The sequence below is a fragment of the Gallus gallus genome, chromosome 4 (genome assembly GCF_016699485.2).
Source record: "Gallus gallus isolate bGalGal1 chromosome 4, bGalGal1.mat.broiler.GRCg7b, whole genome shotgun sequence".
Classification (NCBI taxonomy): domain Eukaryota; kingdom Metazoa; phylum Chordata; class Aves; order Galliformes; family Phasianidae; genus Gallus; species Gallus gallus.
In genome coordinates, this window is record NC_052535.1 from 44,387,511 (window position 1) to 44,412,661 (window position 25,151).

The 25,151-nt window shown below is 43.3% G+C and overlaps 1 protein-coding gene and 1 non-coding gene across 3 annotated transcripts; both read left to right on the plus strand.

Annotated features, from left to right (window-relative positions):
* The first annotated feature begins 185 nt into the window (after nucleotides 1-185).
* G3BP2 (G3BP stress granule assembly factor 2) lies at nucleotides 186-25,151 on the plus strand. 2 transcript variants are annotated; one of them, XM_420536.8, is made up of 12 exons: nucleotides 186-267; nucleotides 7,908-8,026; nucleotides 11,403-11,484; nucleotides 11,950-12,123; nucleotides 12,252-12,342; nucleotides 13,228-13,330; nucleotides 14,132-14,312; nucleotides 15,238-15,336; nucleotides 19,102-19,204; nucleotides 20,891-21,019; nucleotides 21,185-21,303; nucleotides 22,231-25,151. In XM_420536.8, the coding sequence occupies exons 2-12, from the start codon at nucleotides 7,932-7,934 to the stop codon at nucleotides 22,501-22,503; spliced, it is 1,449 nt and encodes a 482-aa protein (XP_420536.2). In that variant the 5' UTR covers nucleotides 186-267; nucleotides 7,908-7,931; the 3' UTR covers nucleotides 22,504-25,151. The 2 variants fall into 2 exon arrangements, with proteins under 2 accessions (XP_420536.2, XP_004941144.1); XM_004941087.5 differs by lacking the exon at nucleotides 15,238-15,336.
* Nucleotides 14,801-14,910, plus strand: MIR6632 (microRNA 6632). Its single transcript, NR_105500.2, has one exon. It is a non-coding gene; the product is annotated as a microRNA 6632 (primary transcript).

Here is a 25,151-nt window from a genome sequence, read left to right on the forward strand (position 1 = left end):
CCCCACTTGAAGGCAATTCCGCCGGAAGCACAGCGCCGCCACTGACCCCTCCCCCAACAGAAGAGACTTCCGCCGGAAGTACGGCACCACTCCGTGCCGTCAGTGACCTCAGTGCAAAGACTTCCGCCGGAAGCACAGAGCCGACCCGCGTCCCGTGGACGTCACCTCGCACGGCCCCTCCCTCCGCCCTGTGACACCGCTGCCGGCCCCGAGCAGGCCCCGGGGGGAGCGCCGCGGCCCCGCGCACGCCGAAGTCTCTTTCCCCGGGTGAGTGCTGTGGCAGGAGGGGGTGAGGGGAACGCGGGGGTCGCAGCGGCTCAGGGTCCGCTCTGTCCTTCGCGCTGCAACGCCTTTGGGCCTTGGCCGTGCGGCGGGGCCGGGGCTTTTGCTTCTTCTGGTGGCTGGGGGGGTCCCTCTCTCTTCTTCAGGGGAAGATCCCTACGCCTCGAGCGGAATTCTGCGAGCCTCTCGGTTTTTTCCTAAGCGGAGCGCAGGGTGTTCCCGGGTTTTGCTGCCCTTCACCTCGGAGGGCTGCATCACGCAGCTCCGTGGGTGCGTAGCAGCATCCCCAGAACGGAGATTTCGCGTTGCTACGGTGGTGGGGTGCCGCTGGGCGCTGAGCTCTGCGCCAGGCACCGGAAGAGCAGTGCAGTAGAGGAGGGGGGAGGGGAAGATGCGGCCATGGTTTCATTTCACCCAGAAAACATTACTTCATTTTGTAGCTCTTACGATTGTTATGTGATTTTTTTGCAATCGTTGAGCCTTCTGTACATACAGTTCAGCATGCCAGTGTTCTGCTTTGTTACAGAGTGAAGTGTGAAGATGCCCGAAGTGGTTCTGATCTGCTAAGACACAGGGTGCAGTACTTCTTTCTTAGCTCAGCTGTTGTGCAGGCTCTGGATATGCAACCTATATGCTTAAAGGCAGTGTTCTGCACTCTAACCTGCAGTGATTGAGGGTTGTGAAGGCAGAGGGAACACCTTGTATGCTTTTCTTGTTCATATAAAGTGCTTTCAGCTGTCTCAGGATCTTTCTGTTTCCCTTCTGTACTCTGTAAATTTGGGAGCAGGAGCAGAATAAGGTCAGTCTCCACCTCAGTGGCAGTGATTTCTCTGCAGCGTAGCCATGCTGCCCTGCTCAGTGCTGTGTGGCACAATGCAGTGCAGTCATGGAGTGAGCCCTCCTATGGACATGCAGGTCCTTTTCAGGAGAGCTATGTTAGCGTAGCAAGCCCCTGGCAGGAGATCTGTGTTATGGTGTGATGAGCAGGTACCACATTCTTAACCTTACGTTCCTAACTCAGAATATGTTACTGCTAAACTGGTCTTGCTTTGTCTGCTTGAGTTAATTGATTGTTAAAAAGGTGTTCTGTGTTCACTGTGACCATACATATGCCTGCAGGGTCATACCTGGCTCAAGAAAGCTTTCTTATTCCTAAGGGGACACCATTCTGCTTCCAGACTTTTTCAGGACTCTGGTAGCTTGGGTTTAATCCTTGTTTACCATTGGAAATGTTCTTGTAATATTCCAACTGGCAGATTTTGGCTGACTGTAGGGAACTATGATCTGTAATGTATGAATTTTTCATTAGTACAATAAAATCTCTTCTGTGTTAGCACAGCTTAAACTGGAGAGAGAGCACAGGGAGCCAGCCATTCAATGTACTGATCTGCCGCTGTCTTTATGGATTTGATGTTGTTCTGCATAAAACTGAGGTTTCAAATTATACATCTACAGTTGGGCTTAGAATATAGTAGGGTGCTGAACATATACTGACCAAACATAGCATCTTAACACACAATGCTGAATTTGATTCTTTCTTCTCCATGTAGCAGTTGTTACACTGGATGTCATTTCTTTTGAGAGCATTTGACAAGTGGAGACCTTCTTTGCAACTCAGGGGGTATGTGGGAAGAGCAGTGCGTTGGGCTGACGGGTAAATCTGGTGACAAACCAGGAGGAAGGCACAGAAACTGTTGCTGGATGGTAGTGTCCAGAGAGAGGGAGCTGAAGGGGCTTCTGGGAGGAGGTGGCAGTGACTGCAGGTGCTGTTGTTGCTGTTATTCAGGTGAATGTTGGATCTTTTGGATGGTCCCTATCAGTAGTCATATGCCTAAAATACACAGTGCCATTAAGGTCCTCTCAAAAAAAAAAAAGAAAAGAAAAAGAAAGCATGACAAAAAAGCAGCATAAAACAAATCCCACCACAGAACAGCTTGATTGGAAAGAACCACATGCCTTGCCCTGGGGCTCAGCCAATTCAGTTCCTATTGGATTTGATAAAGGAGATCATAAAGCGAAGTAATTCTCTGAGATATTATTGAGGTTCCCTGCAACTTACTTGCAGATGAGGGGTGATATGAATGCTTACCTTGCAGAGCAAGGAAGGGAGAAAGTGCTTTCAGGAATGAACAGGGCTGTCAGGGACTTTCAGTTGTGCCCTCAATATTGTTTCAGTTTGGTCAGTGCTTATTTTGCTTTTGCCTGCAATATTCCCAGTGTTGCAGGGCTGTGTTACAGTTTGTGCCAGCTGGACTGACCATTGCAGCAAAGTTTTTTGCTTTATTCAAGGTGTGGCTGCTCACGCACTGTATTGCAGCAGTGGCGTCTCACGTGGATCACGGCAGCAAGCATGTTCTTTAAGGCATTATTTGGTTGTCTATGTTAGGAAAAGCGACTCATAAGCACAGTTGGTTCTTGGCCTTCTGGAAGCCCCAGTTTTACCTCTCATGATGGTCTGGGTTTAGGAGAAACCTGTTCAAAATGGAGAAAGCCACTCTCCCCTTCTTTTTTTCCTTCACTGCTGCTGGGTGGGGAGCAGCATGATGTCTGCTGGGACTTCACTCTGTGTGTTCCCTGCATGGGTCACGTCTTCTGATTTTTCAAGAGTGTTTTGCCAAATTTGATTTTCAATTTAAATGGTATATTCCATCCTGGTAATCCATCTTGAAACAAGCTGCAGACATCTGAATGCAAGAACAAACCACACTGCTGCAGGTATTTGTGAAGCTGTATCTTTTTAGCCGTGTACCTTTAGCCATGGGAGAATTGCTGCAGTCGGAGTGTGGAGGATGAAACTTGCCTGTCAATACATCAAAAACATTAATTTGCTTATATATATATATTTAATAAAGCAAAGCCTGCCTCTCCTTGCCATGTCACCTCCATAACCCACCCCCAGTGCCTTGTCACATGTGACTGGTCACGCTGCTGCTTCTACGTGCTAAGGAAAATTGTAAGAGAAACTTTGTTTTGAGGAAAAACAAAAGCTTCTCTGATGTGGAAGATCTGATAGGTAAGATGTGTGTTGGTGGATGTTGCGACTGCTCTGCACTTTGTGCCCCTCTGTACTTTAGAAGCAAATTGCTGCTGCCTTCCTTTGCAAACCGATGGATTGGTAGGGTTTTTGTTTTGATATTTTCCCTTCCCATATGAAGAATTTACAAACACAGTTTAATAAATGGAAGTTTTGTGCATAAAGATGATTACAGTCTGAATGCGTGCCATTAATTCAGCGTGCTCTTGAGCAATTATTGCTACAGTTGATAGCCAGGCACTTCAGCAAAATTGTCCTAACTCAGCTATGTCTCATTCTTTTATCTCTTAACAGTGTCATCAAAGGGTGCTTTTTGCAGAGCCGAGAGAAGTCTGCAATAGCCCTGTACAGGAATGTTACCAGATGTAGCTTTGCTGCTGTCACAAAGATAATACTTATTTCAGTGCTGTCCTTCATTTGTGGTTGGTGTTGCTTTTGAGAAGAAAATATCCTTTGTTTTGTTGGGTCCTCATCCTACAGTCTGATACAAGATCTGTAGTGTGTCTGTGGTTTTCTTCAGCTCAGGAATGCACTGAATTCAGTGTGCCTTGCTGATAGTACAGGAAATGGCAGTACTGCATGGGTGCAGCAAGTTGGGTCTACTTGGTTAGCTGCTGGGTCAGCTTGCCTGCCAGCAGTTACCTGGGGGTGGTTGTGCTGCTCCAGCTGTGTGGCTTTTGTCAGGTGTGTGGCAGAAAGGGGATCTGTAGCACAATAGTTGCACTGTAATGAAACCAACAGATAAATGCTATTTCTGCTGTTGGCTATCTCTGTGTCAGTGTTTTGTTTCTCGCCAGTACAGACTCCAGTGTCTCTAGTGATAAGTTCTTACGAAGACATTCTCCCAAAGACTGCTGAGGCTCATTTAAAGACAAATGTGATTCTTCTTACTCCAGTGAGAAATTGCTCAGGTCGTTACTCCTTGACTTGCAAGCATGTATCTGAAAACTGGACAAAGAGCTCCTGTAGAGATGTTTATGTACGGGACTTCTGTTAATGCCTGGCAGAACATAGAGATAACTGCTAGTTTCAGTCCTGACTGTTCACATTAGTGCAGATCAGCAATCGTCTTTTTTTGGCACTTGGGCAGTTTATGTTTTGGCTTAAATGTCCCAGGTACATTGAGCTCCCAAATCACAAGGCCTTGTGTCCTAGGCCTTGAGGAGGTGCAGCTCTACCTGGAACAACCAAGGTGTAAATCTTCAGTAAACCCGGGCTCATGGGACCCGTGTTGATTGATAACAAAACAGTACTTGCCTTTTTATTTAGTTGCCTTCTAATGACTTAGAGGTTCATTAAGCCCCTTCTATATCTATAAGTATCTTTGAAGGGATGGTACAGGGAACAATGCTGAAACAGGTGAAGAGTTATACAGATCCATCTTGTTAATCAGTGGTATTCTGTGATGTAATGGTCCTTCCACTTGAAATGTGGGCAGAGGTGGACTGTACACATCTCTCTCAGCAGCACATGAACCTATTTCTCTATGTTGTACAGGAAGAGTTAGCTGTGCACTTCTAGGGTGCACTGAAACCTTTTCTGAAAGGTTTCAGTGGCCTTTCCTGAAATAGCACAGCTTCCAATGGGAAAAAAAACTCGTGTGTGATACGGATCTGGTGTGGTGTAATAACTCCCTCGTAGGTTATTGTGTTTTGTACCCGGGGGCGTTTTCGGTGCTCCGTGCGGTATGCAGCAATTTGTTAACATATGTACTCTGCTTAATGCTATATTCCTAGGGATGTGTGCTGGCTGTGATTGGCTCTTTAATAGGTTCTGATTTAAGAAAAAAAAGAAAAGAAATTAGGAAGTTCCCAGCAGTGTGCCCAGGTGGCCAAGAAGGTCAATGGCATCCTGGCTTGTATCAGAAATAGTGTGGCCAGCAGGAACAGGGAAGTAATTATTCCCCTGTACTCAGCACTGGTGAGGCCGCACCTCGAGTACTGTGTCCAGTTTTGGGCCCCTCACTGTAAGAAAGACATCGAGGCCCTGGAGCGTGTCCAGAGGAGGGCAACAAAGCTGGTGAGGGGTCTGGAGCACAGGCCTTATGAGGAGCGGCTGAAGGAGCTCGGATTGTTCAGTCTGAGAAGAGGAGGCTCAGGGGAGACCTTATTGCTCTCTATAACTACCTGAAGGGAGGTTGTAGTGAGCTGGGGGTTGGCCTCTTCTCTCGTGCAACTAGTGATAGGACTAGAGGGAATGGCTTCAAGCTGTGCCAGGGAAGATTCAGGCTGGACGTTAGGAAATACTACTTCTCTGGAAGGATGGTCAGGCACTGGAATGGGCTGCCCAGAGAGGGCAGTCACCGAGCCTGGTGGTGTTCAAAGAGCGTTTGGATGTTGTGTTGAGGGACATGGTTTAACGAGAACCATTGGTGAAGGGCAAATGGTTGGACTGGATGATCCTGTGGGTCTTTTCCAACCTTAGCGATTCTATGATTCTAAGTTCTGCCCCTGTGTTTTCTCTCAAGTGCTTGTGGTGATCGTAGCACTATGTTCTCACTTCCTTTGGGGCAGGGCAGCAGGGAAGGGTTGTGTCACCTGTTTCTTTAATTTTTCTTTACTCTTTTAAGGTTGGCTCCTAAGTAGAATTCCCATGTACACACCATTGCTGTATTATGAGTCAAGTCAGGAAGGTCCTCCCATGGTTCATGTTGAGTTTCTCTGCGGATGCTACTTTGAACATGGGCATGGCTCAAGTCTGTGATGTTCTGTTGTATTCTTGGGAATAATTTTGGTAATTATACCTAAAAAATAAATGTCATTTGGGAGTTCCCACAAGTCCCAGTTAATTCTGTGTTGCTGAATCCTGAAGGGTTGTCTTGAAAATTCTGGATAAGCCCATATAAGTTTTCTGCTTTCTTATCTCCAGGTTCAAGACCTTGCCTGCTGGCTGTGAGTTTTTGAGACCATTGCTTTAAGGGCAGTTCTGACTCATGGTGTTTGGTAACAGTTTGAGGTACTGTTTGTGGCTTGGTTGAGGTTATTTTAATAGTTGATGAGCAAAAGTACTTGGGTGTTTTGTTTCCATCAGGTCCTGCTGATGCCAGATCTGTTGTGTTTGTGATACTCCTGTGTGCATTTCACCTTTAATTACAGACTCTTTGGAACTGAAGTTAATTTCTAAATTTCTCCTTGTGTGCTTTCTGTCTTTGGCAAGCTGTAATGGGAACAACCATTTGCAGGGCTCGTAGTTTTGATTGCTGAGTTGAGGTTATTTTCATAAGAAAACAGAACTCTTATTTTAGATTGTTGGGGACTGAAATATCTCGAGAGAAAGGACTGAGTGTTGGGCTCTTTCAACCTGGAGAACAGAGGACTGGAGTGGGAGATGCATTACCACTGCACACCACGATGAGATCATACTTCCAGGTAGACCATGTAGCAGGCAGTGTGCGGAAATTGCAGGTGGAAGGTCTACTCACATGTGTCCTAGTTTCAGCTGGGACAGAGATGATTCTCTTCATGGTGTCTGGTAGGATGCTCTGTTGTGGCTTTAGGAGAAAAACAGAGTTGATAACATAGTGATGTTTTGGTCGTTGCAGAGCAGTGCTGCACAGAGCCAAGGACATTTTGGCTACTTGTACTGTCCTGTCCAGTGAGGTAGCTGGGAGGCACAAGGAGCTGGGAGGGGTCAGAATTAGAACAGCTGACCAGATTGGCCAAAGGGATATCCCATGCTGTATGACATGTTGCAGAAAATGCTTGAAAACAGTGGGGAGTTGATTAGGGGGTGCTGCCACTGCTTGGAGACCGGCTGTGTATTGGTTGGCAGGTGCTGAGTGATTGCCTGTGCATTGCTTGTTTTGTGCATATAAAATTTTCATTACTGCTATTTTTTTCTTCCTTTTCTGTCTTAGTAAATAGTTTTTATCTCAACCCACGAGTTCTACTTCATTGTTGGTTGGTTGGTTTGTTTGTTTTTCCCCAATTCTCTCCCATCCCATTAGGATCTATTCCAACCTACATGATTATTCTGTGACAGATATGAAATGTAGTCAGCCTGGACCGCTCATATGTAACGCTTTGGTCACCCTTAGCACATAGTGGTTTCTCTTTCCAGTCTTCAGGGAATGTGCTTCAGCCTGCATAGCTTCAGAATATCAGTGCTGCTGTCTTTGTTGTATGCGTGTGATGGCAGCATTTTAAAGCAGGTCTTCTCTGAGATAAAAGAATGTCAGCGGCCAATATAGGAATGCCTATTGGTGTTCATTTTGCCATACTTTTGAACTGAGGTATTTAATTATTCATCAGTTTAATTGCCAAAAGTCAAATAAATAGTGCCAGACACTCCTGATGATTTGTGTTATCTTGGGGCAGGGTAGGAAGTGCCCCTTTTACAAGGGACTGAGCAAAAGTTAATTTGCTTTCCCTGTTTCTTCTCAGTCAACGTGGGATGTTAACAAGCAGAAATCTTTATATCTACTCCAAGGGACGTTGTATATTTAATCCAAGGAACGTTGGAGATGGATCTTGAATTCAAGTTCCTGTTCACATGATTGTTTCACTTCTAATGCCACTATACTTATCCTTTTATGAGGACATTGTGATATATAGGGTTGTCTTCAAACTAACAGGAATATTTTTAATTGCAGCTTTCGACCCTGTGTACCAAAGAAATGGTGATGGAGAAGCCCAGTCCCCTGCTTGTAGGGCGGGAGTTCGTCAGACAGTACTACACTCTGCTCAATAAAGCTCCCGACTTCCTGCACAGGTAACACTGACACAACAGTAACCAATGGTTTTGAACAGAAGCACATGCTCTTTATCAAAAATCAGATATTCAGTGGTTTCTGAGTGTGGCAGGAAATTGACCTGATTAACTTTTGGGTTCTTGGAAAACGTGTTACAGAAAAAGCCTTTAGATTCCAGAACCAGATGTATTTATAAGAATGTATGGCTGTTCTCAAGGTATTTCCTGCCTGGAAAAGTGAGCTGTTTCTCAGCTGGTAAGGCGATAATGTGGAAGAAGGAAAGCTGCAGATGAAGCACCTGCATGCTGCTCCTGAGACAAGTGTGCTGACTGTTTCAGTATATACTGAATTTTGTATTATCTCTTGAGAAGTTTTTGTTTAGGTCACTACTGGAGATCTAAGTATAGAAGCCAGGGCCTGGACAAGGCACTGACACATACAGAAGTTATATTTACCTGTGTCCGCTGTTTCAGTGCTGCTCTGGATGTGTTCCTTCTTTCTATGGTTCTGATTGCCTACGTACAGTTTGTCACTTAAGATTTTGCATTTTCAGTAATTGCAAATTTGTTCCTTGCCCCAACACTTCAACAAAAGAGTTGGGTCCAACAAGCAACTAACAAATATATCCGTGTAACACACTGGTACCTGTGTATAAACTTGCAGTTTTCTCTTATCCAAGAGTTGTGTTCCTTACGTGTCACTTCTGAGATGGCCTGGGAAAGGGCTTGTGTCTTGTAGATGGCTTCAGAGGCAGCTCTCAGATTTGTTACCTGCTCTGTCAGTAGTTAGTATCTTGTCCATATACCTAAACATCCATTGCCTGTGAAGATCAGGCAGTTTAAATTCTTCTAAGAGACTTAGAAAGGGTGTGACAACACCAACAATTATACCCCCAGCAAAGGATGCAATGGAACTCCTGATAGCTGAACAGCCAGGTAATTGCTGAAGGATAGAAAAGCCCAAGTTGGTAAGACAAGTTTATTGTGAAGTGTGCTGTCATTTCACCTTAAACCCAAAAAGTATTTGCATAAAGAGACAAAAAAGAGCTGATGAGGTGTTTATGTGGTGCTTTACAGCTTAGTATGAAAGGTGTAAGGGGAGTTCTATTAGTTGTGCTGAGAGATTGACCTTTTCTTTCTGTAACATTTTTGTTTCAGTGACAGTTGAATATAGCGGTAAATCACCCATACAGCAAGCTCACTATTGAAAGTAGTCTGTTTTGTTTTCAAAAGCATTTACCTGTAATAATAGCAATTGTAACCTTGGCAGGACTTGGAGGAGAACATGTGTTTTGATTTAGAAAGCAAAGTACTGCTGGTGTGTTTTTCCTCTCTGCCTGCTTCAGCCAAAGAACAGGCAGCTATTTCAGGTTTGGCTTGCCCCTGCTTCCCCTTTAACGCAATGTTAATTCCATTGCATTGATATTAACACCTGCTACATGAGCATCATAGAGCTGGCATTCCCTGGTGCATTTTGGATGTGGGCTGATGTTTCCAGTTTAGAGTGGCATAAGATCTGTAGCAGGCTGCACACGAGGCAAAAGGGTGTCTGTAGAGACACTCAGCATGTTGAGGGTGTTCGCCTGTTGTGTTCATTGGCCACACCTTGTGTGTGAGTGATGCTCTTCTGAGAAGGCACCTTCTCTCTGTTCTTCCTCCTGCTGTGAGTTCAAGCAACAACTTGCACATTGCCATAGAAACATTTTGAATTCATGGCTTCCCAGAACCTGATGATGAAAGAAAGAGATTAATTCTTGCAGTGAGCAAGAGATTTTGGCAGTAAGTGTTAATGCTTCTGATTTATTCTTCAAGGGAAATGCACCAAGTGTCTGTCACCTGTTATTTTCCAAAGCTTATGGAGGGACATGCTGAGATTTTAGGAGTTTGCCCTCAAAATGGGCCCTGTTTGGTGTCATTTGTATAGCATTATTGCCCCTTATTTTACAGTGCATAATTTCTATGTATCTGGAGACTCAGTAGATCCTCCTTTCCTGATCAGCAATTCCCATTTGTTATGTTTTCTGTCTGACAGAGAGTTTGAACAGTTCCTTAAAAGCAAGTTAAGAACTACTGGTCTCCCTGCGGAAGTACTCGGTGGGATACACTGTGTTGACTGTGACCATCAGAGAGTTAAAGGGTGGTTTCCTACCTGCCTGCATGCTAGTTCAACTGAACCTTGATTTTTATTTAAGCTAGAAAGTTCTAGAGTATGCTCAAAACTATGGTTATACAGCTGGTACCAAAGAAAATAGTTTGATATGTTCTAATTTCTTGTTGGACACTAAGGACAGTTATAGTCTTGGCCTGGTATTTGTAGGAAATCGGAACTGGAAGGAGTTTCTTGGGCTAGTGAGATAAAACAAGAAATAGCAAATGCATGTGTTCTCATGTTTGATTCCTCATCTTAATGCTGATGTTGTGCACTGCTTGTTTAGCCAGAGACAAACATTCTGTATTCTTGCTATCTGTGTGATAAATAGTTCGTGGAAATAGCAAAAGGAAATGTTATTTCATACATCAAGCACCATTAAGGGGTGGGCATGAGTAGAATCCTTTGGAAGTGGTGAAATACTGGAATTGAGACCTCATCACGGTAATTCCTGAGGCAAAGTTTGATTTGAAATGGAATGCAACATAATGTTGTTGCCTTCTCTGCTATTAATGTAAACTTACAGCATTTGTCACATGCTTTATAAGCTGGTAGTAAGAATGCAAAATGTGACTTAGGCATTTCAAGACTCAGAACTTGGAAGTGGAAAGAGGGTACAAAAATATCCCTGAAATGTAAGAAAAATATTGAAAGCAAGTATATGATGCAGAGAGTATGGGGAAGTGGTTTTGAAAACAAATCCAAAATTGGGTCAAGAAATGGTTTTCATTTCTGGTTTTTATTGGTTTAAGAGCTCAGTAGGCGTGTGCTCTGTGCAAGATAAAAAAGCCACTGCTAGCTAGGTGGCATAAATATGGAATGTGAGCTTTGTGCTGAAAGTTAAACGTTGGAGGTGGTACAAAGTGATGCTTCGATTATTGTATGTTATTGTGCAATGAGTACAAATAATGTAACATTTGCTATCTAATTGTAAGAATTGTAGAGGGCAGCTTGACTTTACCACAGGCAGGTGGTTTTAACGTTCAGGGAACCCCAAGACCAAATAGCCAGCTCAGTTATAGTGGGCAAACCAGATTGCTGAATGTTAACCTTGTTTCCTTCTGTATTCTTGGAATCTTAGAATTGATCTTGAATTGTTTGTGGTGAAATTCCAAATACGTTGATATCTGTAACTGGTGGCAAAAAATATTTGTTGGTTTTGGCTCTTGCTTTTTCTTTTTTCTTTCTTTTTTTTTTTTTTTTTTTTTTACTCATTGATATTATCTTTACTGTCTTTTTCATTTGCAGGTTTTATGGCAGGAATTCTTCTTATGTCCATGGAGGACTGGATGCTAGCGGAAAGCCACAAGAAGCAGTGTATGGCCAAGCTGTACGTATCAACATTGGGCCTGAAGTCCTTACTAATGTTCAGAACTTAATGTAGTTTGTAATTTTTAAACAATTTGTTTGACTCTCCTACCTGGAAAATAGCACATTGCTATAGTGTCTTCTGTTGAGACTCCTATATGAATCTTTTATGGCTTTTTTTGTCTTGCTTGCTGCTGCTGCTGTTACTGTGGATTATGTTTGATATATCAGCTTTGCATCAAGATGCAGAAAATATACTTAGGAAGGGTAACCTTTCTGACTGTTCTGAACACTATTTGAATCATGATGAACAACTTCAGAATAACAGTTCCCTGAGCTCAGGTAGACTCTTCTCAGTGAAAGATGTTCTTGGGTTCCTGCATTTTCCTTTTGAGCTTCAGTGAGGGGCTTTTTCTGTTTGTTGAGACTTAGGTGTAAAGCTGTGTATAAAGCTCAGTGTAGCTAAAATGTAACTGTCTGTTTCCAGGAGATACACAAGAAGGTGATGTCATTGCAGTTCAGTGAGTGCCACACCAAGATTCGCCATGTGGATGCTCATGCCACTCTGAGCGATGGGGTGGTGGTGCAAGTCATGGGGGAGCTGTCCAACAATGGGCAGCCCATGAGGAAGTTCATGCAGACCTTTGTACTTGCTCCAGAGGTAAGTAGCTGTAAGATCATGTTTAACTTCAAATGGCTTGTGCCCCAAAGCTTAAATCTCCAATCCATACGTATTGCTGAGCACTGATGTATCGTATATACAACAGAGTGTGTGTTGCTCTTTTGCAGGGGTCTGTTCCAAACAAGTTCTATGTACATAACGATATCTTCAGATATGAAGATGAAGTATTTGGGGATTCTGAAGGAGAACTTGATGAAGGTGAGAAGAACTGTACTTCTGTAGAGTTGGTCTTGTTCATCTAATGTTGCTTATCTTTCAGAGTGTTTGGAGGACATGGAAAGATGCAAACTGTTCCATTCTCATGTAGCGTAGCATGTGGCTAAGGGAGGTGATAATATTGGGACTATCTGCTGTCTTAACACTGGAAAATGGAAGTTTTGTATTAAAACCTTAGTTCTCTGGGGACTACAATGGCTTTTGGGGTGGATGAGGCTTGGTGAAGAAGGGTTGTAGTGAGCACTGGTAGTTTTGCTACATCTGAGCGTTGTTTAGTAGACTAGATTTCTGTGGTCAATCAAATAAAATGTAACTGGTGCTTCCAATATGAAATATAATTCATTCCTGTATCATCATCATGTTCAGTGGTTCATTTCTGTCCCCAAGCTGAACTTGACTTTATTTTTCTGGGTGATTTTTTTTCTTGCCCAGTCTGCTGAGCCAAAGCAGATCAAAGGAGAGTACAACTGGGATGTACTGGGTAACTTCAGGGATTTGTTTAATCTCAACAGCATGAAACAAAACATCTTAGACAGATGATTCTTCTTGTGTTTGAGATTTACTTTATTAGTTTTAGGTACTGTGATTTTAAGAGCTAATGTTTCTTTTCTATAGACAACATATGAAAGCGTCCTACTGCTTTAAAAGATACTTAACCCCTCCTCACAGTAGTAGTAGTGGCATATCTCTGGGGTGTCATTTTTATGAAAACAGTAGAAGGGCCTCTCACTTTCTTCTCAGCTCATTTTGCCTTATTTTGTTGATGATGTGTGATCTTGTTTTACTACTAGTTCAGCATGCTTGTACTGTAGGTAAGGCTTGTGTATGCTTGCAGAAGTGCTCAAGGAATTCTTTCTTTCATGTCAGAGTCCGAAGAGGAGGTGGAGGAAGAACAGGAGGAAAGACAACCATCACCTGAACCTGTGCAAGAAAATGCAAGCAGTACCTACTATGAAAATCATCCTGTCACGTAAGAAGGCCATTTCATTATAGCATTGCTTTCTAAAATAAAAACAACAGAATTGCTTTGGGCTTAGACTTTGGATGTGATTTAGTAGGTAGTCTAGGAAACTACACTTAAACTGATATGGATCTATGCTGTGTCAACATCACATTTGAAATATTGATTTCATGACTAGAGAGAAAAAGGAGGGGAGGTTTCATATCTGTTATTGTTTTCACTTCTAGTTTTAAATATGAGATGAAAAGGCAGTGAATGTGTTTATGTACATACTTAATGTAGTCTTCATTATGTAAGCTCACAGAAATGATTTGTTATAATAATCTGTATGAACAGATGTTTTAATGAGAGAGTGGTTAATGGTATGTTACTCCTCAATTTAGCTGGTGCTTGAAGCTGAAAAGGAGAAGTAATTTTTGAGAAGTTGCCCTGGAAGAATAGACTTTTTTTTAAGTGCTTTTTGAAACACATCAGCATTGCTTTTGAAGAGCCAGAACTGACTGTCTGGTTTCCTTATGAAGAGAAACAGTTCTTGAGTTCATCGTCTATTCCTTCAAGGGCTTCTATGTCTAATTTTCAAATTTTTTGCAGAAAACTGTAAAATGTCCTCATATTGGCAGAAACAAAATCTGGCTTAGTGTGCAACTATAAGAGTACAGCTTAACAGGATATCATATACAAAGGTACCATATGGTGGCAACTAGAAAACCAGTCATTACAAAATCAATCATTACCACTGTATAACTTTAAGAAAAAGCCATAAGAAGGAAGCAATTGAAAAGCTACATAACATGCATTTGACTATTGTAGCAATGGTATAGAGGAGGCACTGGAAGAATCATCTCATGAGCCTGAGCCAGAATTGGAATCAGAAACAAAACCTGAGGAGCTGAAGACTGAGGTAGAAGAAAAGGCTCTTGAGGAGCTGGAAGAGAAGTCTCCTTCTCCACCTCCTGTAGAACCTGTTTCGCTACCCCAGGAACCACCAAAGGTCAGTTAGAATACATATCTGTGCTTCTTAGTGCAGATGGTAAGCCAGAAGGTTTGGATCTGATCTTAGTCATTTTGAGTGGCCAAACACTTTTCAGTATCTGAAACTGTCTAGATTTAAACCTTCAACTTAAAAAATTGTGAAATGTCACCAGAAAAAGTTATTCTTCAATGCTGTTCAAGTTATGTATTGTAGATGTAATGCTCTGTAAAGTGTGTGTGTGGTTTTATGCATGTGTTAACCTTTTAAAATGTGTAGTTAAGGTATATTAAAAAAACAACCCAGACTACCACCAACGAAAAACTCATGCAATGGGAACCACTGCTCTTCCTTTAAAAGAAAAAAAAAAATCCAAACAAACCCATGATGCATTGGCACTTGGAAAATGACCCACAGTATAGGTTAAAAAATAAGTCTGAAAGCTTTGATTGTCTCCCTTAGAAGCAGGATGCCTAATTTTAAAAAGTGCCATGCGTCATCTGATGTAGTAACATGGAGGTAGCTGAAAGAGATGAGAGGAGTGGATGACAGCTGGAGAGAGGTCATTCTCTAGCTCCATCATCAGTCTCCCGTATCTTTTCAATCCTGTTTCTCTTTGCTGTTTTTATTTCTAACTTCTGGCATCCGCTCTCTTCCTGTGTGCAGAAGACACTGAGCACTGCAGGATTGTCAGTGCTAGGGAAGCATTGAGTTGGGAATGCTGAGCGAGCCCAGCTTGTTTCAGTAGTGGCAGTGAGAGCTGCACACCCTGCTCTGTACTGTTGGAGTCTACAAATGGCTTGAACTGCAAATCCTGCTGTATCTTTGTAACATTAAGTAGTAGTCAGTTATGAACCAAAAGTATGTTTTCAGCAGACAAGTTTCCCTGTGGGAATGTCAGTGGTTTGCCATGATGAGTAGCCTAGGTTTGTTGCATTTCCTGCAGGCTTTCTCTTGGGCTTCAGTGACCAGTAAAAACCTGCCTCCTAGTGGTACTGTTTCCTCCTCTGGAATTCCGCCCCATGTTAAAGCACCGGTCTCACAGGTAACCCATCTGTGAACACCTTGGATTGTCTCATTACTTCTGCAAACTGCTTCCGTTTTTCAATTAACAGATTGATTTGTTTGACTTTTATTGCACAAATTAATTGTCTTAAATGTGAATGCATTCACCTTGTTGTAAGTGGAAGGCACGTACACGTAACAGGTGTAATTTTGGGTGTAACCATGGTAAGGTTAAAAACTGCTCATGTGGAAACAGTAAGTCACTGATTTTTTTTTTTAATCTATCTTATTGGGATATGATTTGAAAACAAACAAACAAAAACCCCTCCAGCAACTACTCCCATAGCAGTTGTTTCCTAAAATGTGTGTGAAAGGGGAATTTCTTTGGCAGAAGTGCCCCAGCAGTCAAAGAGAGTGCATCCTTGCTGAGAAGGTGCAAGTTTGCCTTGAAGAGGTATTGTCTATGGAAGTTGGACTCCATTATCCATACATATTGAATTTGTCACAGAACCCTGTACCAACTTATGACTGTGTGGGGGATGGAAGGGTTCACATGTCCTGGCCAGAACAATGCTGTCTTCCCATTCCTAAGCTGACTGGAGAGGAGGGGAGAGAAGAGAAAGTTTGACCGGGCAGTAGCTTATGTTCTGCACGTGCCAAGTTGGTGAGATGCTTTGAGACTCCGAGCTGCCTCCATGCATACAAAACTCTCCAAATAGACAACATACTTTAATCTTTCCTATCAGTGCCATACTCCAGAAGCACTGTATGTTGTGGTACTCATGTCCAATGCTTTACAAAGACTGTAATTTCAGTAGAGCAGCTGGTTTGTTTTATGACAGCTGCTGTTTTTGCTCTGAGTTCTTCTCTATTACTGACAGAGAAGGATCTTTCTAGTACCTTCTAGTCCACTTAAGCTGAGTGCATGTTTAAAACAGGAAACACAAAACCAAGCCCCTGCTTATGTGGTACTGCTTCTGCTCCTCCAGGACTGTTGTAGAAAACAAGCGATGGCTGTGCAGTGAGTAGGGAAACCTGTCTCATCAGCTTCAGCAGAGCTTTGAGTTGTTCAGGTGATATTGGAGTAGTAAAAGCAGTGTTTGTTCTCATACAGAATGGATTTTCCTTAGGCAAAACCAGATGTGTTTTTGTAACAGTGACTTATTTGCAGTAGAGAGGGTAGGTTTTTGTGATATTCGTAATTAAAATGCAAGAAGCATTTTAAATTATTGGTGCAAGAAACTAAAAAGTACAAATCATAGATGTCCCCTAAATTCTTCTGCTCCCTCTGCATTTTGTCATGTTCTGCACCTTTTTATTACTTTAGCTCTGACCTCATGTTGAAGGAGGTCTGCATGAAAGTTTCTGAAGAAGTTTCTCAGCTCTTCTGGAGATGGAATGAGTCTGCTCTTAGCTCATTGATTTGCATGCTTTTCAGGTATGGTGTACAGAAAGATGGCAGAAAGACATTTTAACAATTTCTGCAAGGAGTTACAAATCAGTGGTAGTACTTCCCCATCCTCTCAGATTTGCTCATGTCAGATGCTTTGCACTAAGCAGGGACTTAGATTGCAGCAGTGGGTGGGTAGCTTCTTTGGGATGCTTTCTTACCAGCATCACTGATATCACAGAGCAATTTGAACTGTTCCTTCTATTCCTTTCTCCAGCATCACTCTGCTTCGTTCCTCATTCCTGAACCTTTATGGCACTTTCAGCTATTTTGCCTCTCTGTGTGCATTAGCTCATTGACTGTGCTGGAGGGTGGTGCAGGCAGGGTGCTCCCTGGCTCTTTCTTGTGGCTAGGAAATGATGAGAGCAAGGAAGGATCTGTTTAGAGGCTACATTCCTTCATCACCTTGAAAGTGTTCAGACTCTGGATAGACCCTCCTGCAGCAGGGTTTGTGTGTTAAACAGAACTGGGCTTTAAGTCTTGTGTGTTTTAGGGCTAATGTGAGTTTTCAGGGCCCAGATTCAAGGGAGGAGAGGGAGCTGAAACCTGCTCTATCCTTCCATGGTTTGGAATGGTCCGAGCTTTTAGCATGTTTACAGTACCAAATCTATAATACCTTTAGGACAGTGATGAATGATTGGCCCTCAGTGCGTTCTGCTGTCCATGTTCACCTCGGAGACGATGCAGCAGCAGTCAGAAATGTGCTTCTAAACCAGCTGCTGTGATGCAAGTGAGGTGATGGACATTTGATTGGATCTCATTTAGTGTTTTTTTTTCCTTTGTTTGGCTGGCTGCTTTTTTGTGTGCATGTACTTCTGTTGTAGGAGGCAACTCACTGCAGAAAAGCTTTTAAACCTCATAAGATATGAAAAATGGCATTGTCCCAGCCTCCAGAGCCTCCTCTTCTCTTGCTCTGTCTGCCCCTTCCTCCTCTCCATCGCAGCTCCAAAACTTGTGGCTGGTTTCTCTATTGTTGCCAGTAGTGTGTCCATAGCATAGCCATAGTCTCTTCCCCTCCCTTTGTGAGCTCCAAGAGATATCTATCTATCTATTCCTTCACTGTTCTCATAGATCCAGAAGCTGAGGGTGGTGGTTCCTTTATCCTGATTGTCTGTTGAAATCTTTATTCTGTGGCTTTGTGTGCAATCTGAGTTGCAAATCACTGCTGCTTGCTTATTCCTCTTAAAGCAGTGCCAGAGAAGTGTGTAAAAACTGATGGTACCAATTTTAGAGGACCAGATGACATGCGCAGCTCAGTTAGGCGTAAGAGAATATGTGATAGATGAGAAGTTGGGTGAAATGCAGGAGAGGTGAGTACAGGTTGGCTGTATATGGAATTTAGAAGAAGGACATTGGTGACGTAGCAAATGTTCTGTGTCCTCAAAGGAAAAGAGGGGAGATTTGTGACAAACTCCTTTCCTGCAGCAGTCAGGGCCTTACAGCCATTGTACTTGTCTTTAATCATCTTCCTTGGAAGCCAGTGCTTGTCCTCATGTTCCTACAGATTAATTTGTTTCTCTAAGACCCCAGCAGAGCAGCAGCTGCTGTGCACAAACTGAAATTAAATGCTGTACGTTGTTTCGGTATCCAAGGGTTTACATAGAAACATTTCTGGAGGTTTTGTGTCTCAAATCATCTTTAGAAGTATTTTTTGCTTGCAGAAATGTGATATGAGTGTTCTAGTTCCTGAGAATTGGAAGGGTGTGCTTTGTGCATCGTGGTCTCAAAATTGGGAAAGTTGAAGAACATCTCAGCAGACAGTCTGAACCAATTGCTGTCCAATGGCTGTATTGCATCATAAATCATTACTATACTTCAGAAGGTGCTGCTTTTTGTTTCCTTTTATTCTTTTCCTTCTCCTTTCTTTTGGTAGTTTCCTTAATCATTTTTCTGCACTGTAGGGAGAGTCCCTCGGCGACTTAGTGCAGTTGTCCATCTCTCAGTGTCCATCTTGAGATACCTTCCAGTCCATGAAGTGTGAGGTTGGCATGAGGAAGCTGTGTCTGATCTATTCTGGTCTGGTCGAGAGATTGGTGAATCATGGGGTGGTCTGAGTGCCTGGTCACACATGGAAGATAAACATTAGATGTGCTTTGGGGAGATGTTCTGATTGAGAGATGCTTGCTTTGAACCTTTTAGCAGAGATACTGACCACTGCAGTCCTGGATTGGTACAGAGGAACTTACAGAGATGAAAAAATGTATTTCCAAACATATTTACTTGGATGTATATCTTCCAGAGTTCATTTTCTGCATGCCACTTACCTATGTCTTGTGTTGCTTTTTGGTTTTGTTTTTGCTGGGCCTTTTCTTTAATAGACGGTACTGAATAATAGCTGTCCTCCTCCTGTTTCAGCCAAGAGTTGAAACAAAACCCGAAGCTCAATCTCAGCCTCCTCGCGTGCGTGAGCAGCGCCCAAGGGAACGACCAGGATTTCCACCCCGTGGACCTCGACCAGGTCAGCTCATGGGGCTTTGTGGGGTTGCATAGGAGTGGTGTCTCCTTGAGGGATCTTTCTGTAACTGTACTGTATTTGACTGATCATGAACTGTCCATTCCTACTGTCTTCAACTGGAAATGGGGAAAGCGATCCTGCGTCTGAGCTGGGAATGATTTGATGTAGAGTTGAGGCATTATTTCCTATCCTCTGTTCTACTGAATTCTTTTTTAATAGTCAGACCACTTGCTTACTTGCTTGAATACCTTCTGTGTGATTCATTACAGTTCCAAAGAGGTACTCCAGAAATATATTTTTTCCCCTTGTACCTTGATTTTTGTTGAATACTGAATGTAAAAGCTCTTAAAGTGGCTGTAGTGCACTTTGTTTTAGAAGAAAACCTTTCCACCATCTTGGCCTCAAACAGCTAATATTTCTACACATATATTTCCATCTTGCTTAACTGCCTGTTCTGGGTTTGGCTGCCTTGTGTTTGTTCCCACCTATGAGCAGCCACACTTCAACATTCCCTGACTGATACAGAGTACCCAAATCCATGGGGTGGCTTTGCTAGCAGTGTTGCCTGTGACTTGGCAGGTATTAGAAGTGGTGTTGGAAGATGAAAGTCTTCTGAGTGGCAATCATCAGTCTGATCGGTCACTTGGTAGCCTCTGCTCAGTGGTGGACAAAAAGTACTCAGCCCAAGGCCAGAATCATTGATGGTTGAGTAGCTAAGGAAGGTACAAACCATGCATATGAGTTATGAGATGCAAGGAAGAGAGTGATGTTTGCAACTATTCCAAGTGCTAGCAAACAGTTGTCTGGAGCTTGCAAAGTGCTGCATGCAGCAGTGGTTAAGTCTCAGCAGCTGTAAGCTTCTCTACCCGCTCTGATTCATTTAGCCTAACAGAGGTGTTCAATGAGAGTGCCCCAAACCTTGACCGAGATCAGGCTTAGAAGTGCTGTTTGCTTTTGGCTTTGATCAATGCAGGCATTTCCTCACATGGGAGCAATACTGAACTGAAAGGATTTAAGGCACCAAGAAGAACCATGACATATGCTACAAGTTAACATTCCTTTTTTTTCTCCTTCCCCCCCCCCCCCCCCCCCCCCGATGTGTAATATGCAGCAGGGAGCAGAAGATGCAACTTGTGGCTAAATCAAGTTGCACATATACATTTTTCCTACTACTGGATGCGAACACAACAAAACCATAACAAAAAACATACAGACAATGTGTACCAGAGTCTGAGTCCTTTGATTGTGATCTTACCAGGTGGGTGGCGGGGGACAGAGATGAAGTCTCCATTAACTGATGGTAGAGATCCTTCACTATGATCTCTTCTTCAAAGTAAGACTGTGAGCAGCCTTTTCTGCTGCTAAAGGTACTTCAGCTGAGGTGAAGAGGTTATGAACTCTCACTTCTGCTTGGGATAATAAGGTGGAAGATGAAAGATAGGAGAGGGGACTAGAAGCATGACTGTTCCATACAAAATAAAGGTACCGTTGTTATGTGAAGGAATTGGTAAAGAGGTGACTTAAATCCAGTTTTTTTAATACATTATGATAGGTACAATGCTCCTCTTCATTATAAGGTACAGAAGGTTTTGAGTGCACATGCTTGGTGCTAATCACAGATGGGTGTGTTGGAGCCTGCGCACTAATTCTAACTGCGGCGTCTCTGCTTTCTTCTTTCCCCTGACATAGGGAGAGGGGATGTGGAGCAGAATGAGTCGGACAATCGCCGAATAATCCGCTACCCAGACAGCCATCAGCTGTTTGTTGGGAACCTGCCGCATGACATCGACGAGAGCGAACTGAAAGAGTTCTTCATGAGTAAGTACCAACTTCAGACTAAGGAACAAAAGAGATGTGCTGTGTCGGAGAGGTGTGTAGCATTCACCTATGGCCTCACTAAGGAACTTGTATGTGGTATTGGCTGAGAAGAAGCAGAAGGAGGTAAATTACGGGTTTTGTTCATGTGGCTTTTCCCTTTCACAGGCTTTGGAAATGTGGTTGAACTCCGCATCAACACAAAAGGAGTTGGAGGAAAACTGCCCAATTTCGGCTTTGTGGTATTTGATGATTCTGAGCCAGTCCAGAGAATTTTGGTTGCAAAAGTAAGTATTGGCATGGAGCATCCATCGAAGGGTAGGCTGAATGCCCTAGAGCCCATGTAGTGTGGTCTGTCCCAGTTTGCTCCTGGCGCTGAGAAAAAGGAGCATGGTTACTTGCAGCTGTGACTTGAGGAACTGGTGAAGAGAACACAGCAGTTCTCCCTTCTAGCATTTGGGAGCTAAACTGCTCTACCAGGTTCTTGAGCTTTGAGATGGAAAGGCAAAAACCAGAGGTTAAAAGACCAAAGACAACCCGTGTTCTTATTTAGAGACATATTAATTTGTCACATGCCAATGAATTAAAAATGGTGTTCCATTTCGTAGAATCACAGAATGGCCTGGGTTGAAAAGGACCTCAAAGATCATCTAGTTTCAACCCACCCTGCTATGTGCAGGGTCGCCAACCACTAGACCAGGCTGCCCAGAGCCACATCCAGCCTGACCTTGAATGCATCCAGGGATGCGGCATCCACAACCTCCAACCCAAACAGGGCAACCTGTTCCAGTGCGTCACCACTCTCTGAGTGAAAAACTTCCTCCTAATATCTAACCTAAACCTCCTGTCTCAGTTTAAAACCGTTCCCCCTTGTCTATCACTATCCACCCTCGTAAACAGTTGTTCTTCCTCTTGTTTGTATGCTCCTTTCAAATATTGGAAGGCCAGAATGAGGTCTTTCCGGAGCCTTCTCTTCTCCAAGCTAAACAAGCCCAGTTCCGTCAACCTTTCCTCATAGGAGAGCTGCTCCAGCCCTCTGATTATCTTAGTGACAGTTAGGGCTGACGTTATGCGTTGGAGGGAACTGTTAGTTTTTGTGTCCGACATGTGAGGGTAGCCAGAGGCATGCAGTGAATGTGGTGTTTTCTGTTCGTTGTATAAGTGGATGTTGTGAACTGGTGACTAATGTGTGCCTTGAATATTTTCCCTGTAAGCCCATTATGTTCCGGGGTGAGGTGCGCTTGAACGTAGAAGAGAAAAAAACAAGAGCTGCTCGTGAGAGAGAGACCCGAGGCGGAGGTGATGACCGTAGGGATATTCGGCGCAATGATAGAGGCCCCGGGGGTCCCCGTGGAATAGTGGGTGGTGGCATGATGCGCGACCGTGACGGCCGAGGACCCCCTCCAAGAGGTGGCATGGCGCAGAAGCTCGGCTCTGGACGAGGCAGCGGGCAGATGGAAGGGCGCTTCACGGGACAGCGTCGCTGAACTCCACCGCAGGCAGACGGTCCTGGCAGTGGTACATCATCCATCGTGTTTGCATTCTTGTTCATTTCTTTTGGCTTTGGAATGTGACACCGCCCTTCTGATCATTTCTTTGATGTGAAAGCATCCTTTGGTTTCCGGTTTAAATTAAAGTGGACGTTCTTTCCCCAGTTTCACAACAGAAGTCACACTGTTAATTTATAAATGTTGACTTGGAGAATTGAGGACTGGAAAGATTTAAAAAAAAAAAAAAAACAACAAAACAGTAAACTGTCTGCAACAAAAGTGAACTGAAGGACATGCCCAATAAAATTCAGGTCCTTACAGTCAAAGCCCTCTGCTGCACATTTTGTGTAAGTGTTACTGTTTCTGCCTGTTACTGTTGGAAACACAAATAGTGCAATTTGTGCAATCGGAGAAGCTTGCCTTTTTTTTTTGTTTGGTTTCGGTTTTTTTTAGAACACTTGGCTCCAAACAAACTCTTGTTTACGCACTCATCAGAATGCACTACTGGGTACTCTGAACTCGTGTATTGACATCTGCAGGAGGCATCGGAGGAAAAAAACCCTTCTTTCTCTTACTCAGACAGAATAGCTTGTGAAACGGTGCGGGCATCCAACCTGCTTGCTGTGACCAACATATGCACACACACAAACCTTAACAAGACTACGAGTTCATTCCAGAAGGAATCCATTTAGCCGTTAACTAAACAGAACCTAGAGTTCCGAAGCCGTAGTCCTGAGTACTTAATGAGTTTGATAGCTCACGTCAGATTTTTCTATCTGCCCCTCTTCATACAGGGATGGCTGCTCAACACACTCCTCCTTCCCCTCTCCCCTTCGATAAGCATTGTACGGTGAAAATTGTCTTGACTGTATTTGAGTTCTCTGGTAATGTAACAAGCATGATGGTGCCTTCTATGAATACATCATTCCAGTCTCGCTGGTGATTTTGTACAGTGTAGTGTATGAACTACTGTCCTGCAAAGCCAATCGGCTGCAACGCATCTGAAAAAATCATGGAAAAAAAATGTATTAAAAATTGCAGTATCTGTCAATCAGTAAACATTGCTGAAATTACCATCCACCTTGCTCTTCAATTAACAAGTTTGTCTGTTCTTTTGCAGCGGGGGGGAAGGGAGGAAGAAGGCATCTAATAGTCTCCAGGTTGTCTCTTCTCTTTAATCAATGTCAAACTTGAGGAAAACGGAGTGAGATCTTTCTGGGACGTTTCGGAAGCCGGTTTGGAATGATGAACGCTTTTGGCCAGCTCATGATCAGTAGAACTGAGTGTCCCTTGTACCGGTGAGCATATCAATACGGATACTGCAATTTTCAGAGAACAACACAGCAGCTCTTGAGTATTTGCATTTTCCAGTTGCGCTCTTTTTAAAACTCATTTTGCACATATCTCTCAGCTGAAGTTGCCACTGTGGCTCGGGACTAAAGGATAGGAAAGAGACGTCGTCGTCTTCAGTTTCAAGTGCGAGTTTTCCAGGTTGAGAGGTCTGTTTCTGGATGGCATTCCGGAGCACGTTCCCATCAGCTACAGCAGGCAGTGTGTTTGGGCTCAGTGCTGGGGCGGGCAGCGAGCACGAGGCTCCGGTGCGTCAGAGTGAAAGAGGGGTGTGTGTTTGATGTGAGTCTGTGTGACAGCGTGACCACTTAAAGCTGCTTCTAAACATGGAAGACCTCAAAAAACAGCAATCTGAAGCAAAAGCAGACAGGATATAGCATTAGTCTGTCCCCGGATTATGCATTCCCTTGCTGTTTTCGAGTCATCTGGGAGATTTTGCACATATTTTACTTCTACATCAGGCAAAGTGAAGTGGCATCTGTTTTATCCCAGACCCAGGGTCTTCTGTGCATGATGGTAAGTCTTGCACTATGTTCATAAACATTTTTTTCTGAGGCACGTTTCTTCTTGTCTCTTTTTTTTGTATTTCAGTTTTTCATTGAAAGTCTTTGACATGTTCAGTTGGAAACCTGTAGTACTTGAACTGCTCAGCACACAGCTCTACTTGTGTTCAAAGCCTTTGGACAGATTGCTGCCTTCAGTTAGCAGTTTCTCAATGCTGTGTGTTTTGTGTAGGGAATTTTTTTTTCTTTTTTTTTTTTTCTTTTTCCTTTTGTGGTGCGATGGTGTTTTGCTGCCACCCATTTCATTTTTATGGCAAATGGCACTGGGGATAATCTGAACAACGACAACAAAAAGGAGTATTAAGAGCCATTCCATTTTCTGGCTTGATTCCTGTGTAAATGACATGAGCAATGATTGGAACGTCATCTGGAGAAGTTTACATGGTGACAGTTCATCGCTGTTCTGTGGACTCTTACGTGTTCTTGACCCTCTTTTAGTAAATGTACCTCGTTGAGCAAAGGAAGGGATTTGCTGACCATTGCTGTTTGTTGCTGGTTTGTGGGTAGTGGGTGTGTTTTGTCATTACGGTTCTATTTTGACCAACTTGGCTGACCATTCTGGCTTCATAGTTCTACAACAGTGGATTACCATCCTTCTTGCTGTAATGTGTCAAGCATTATATGCTCGTAGATTCTAGTTTAATTGTTGCAGGTGGGAAGTATTTTTAAGTTTCCATTCTGAATGTGTTTTGACTGAACATACCAATAAACTACTGATGTCTGCAGCATTGA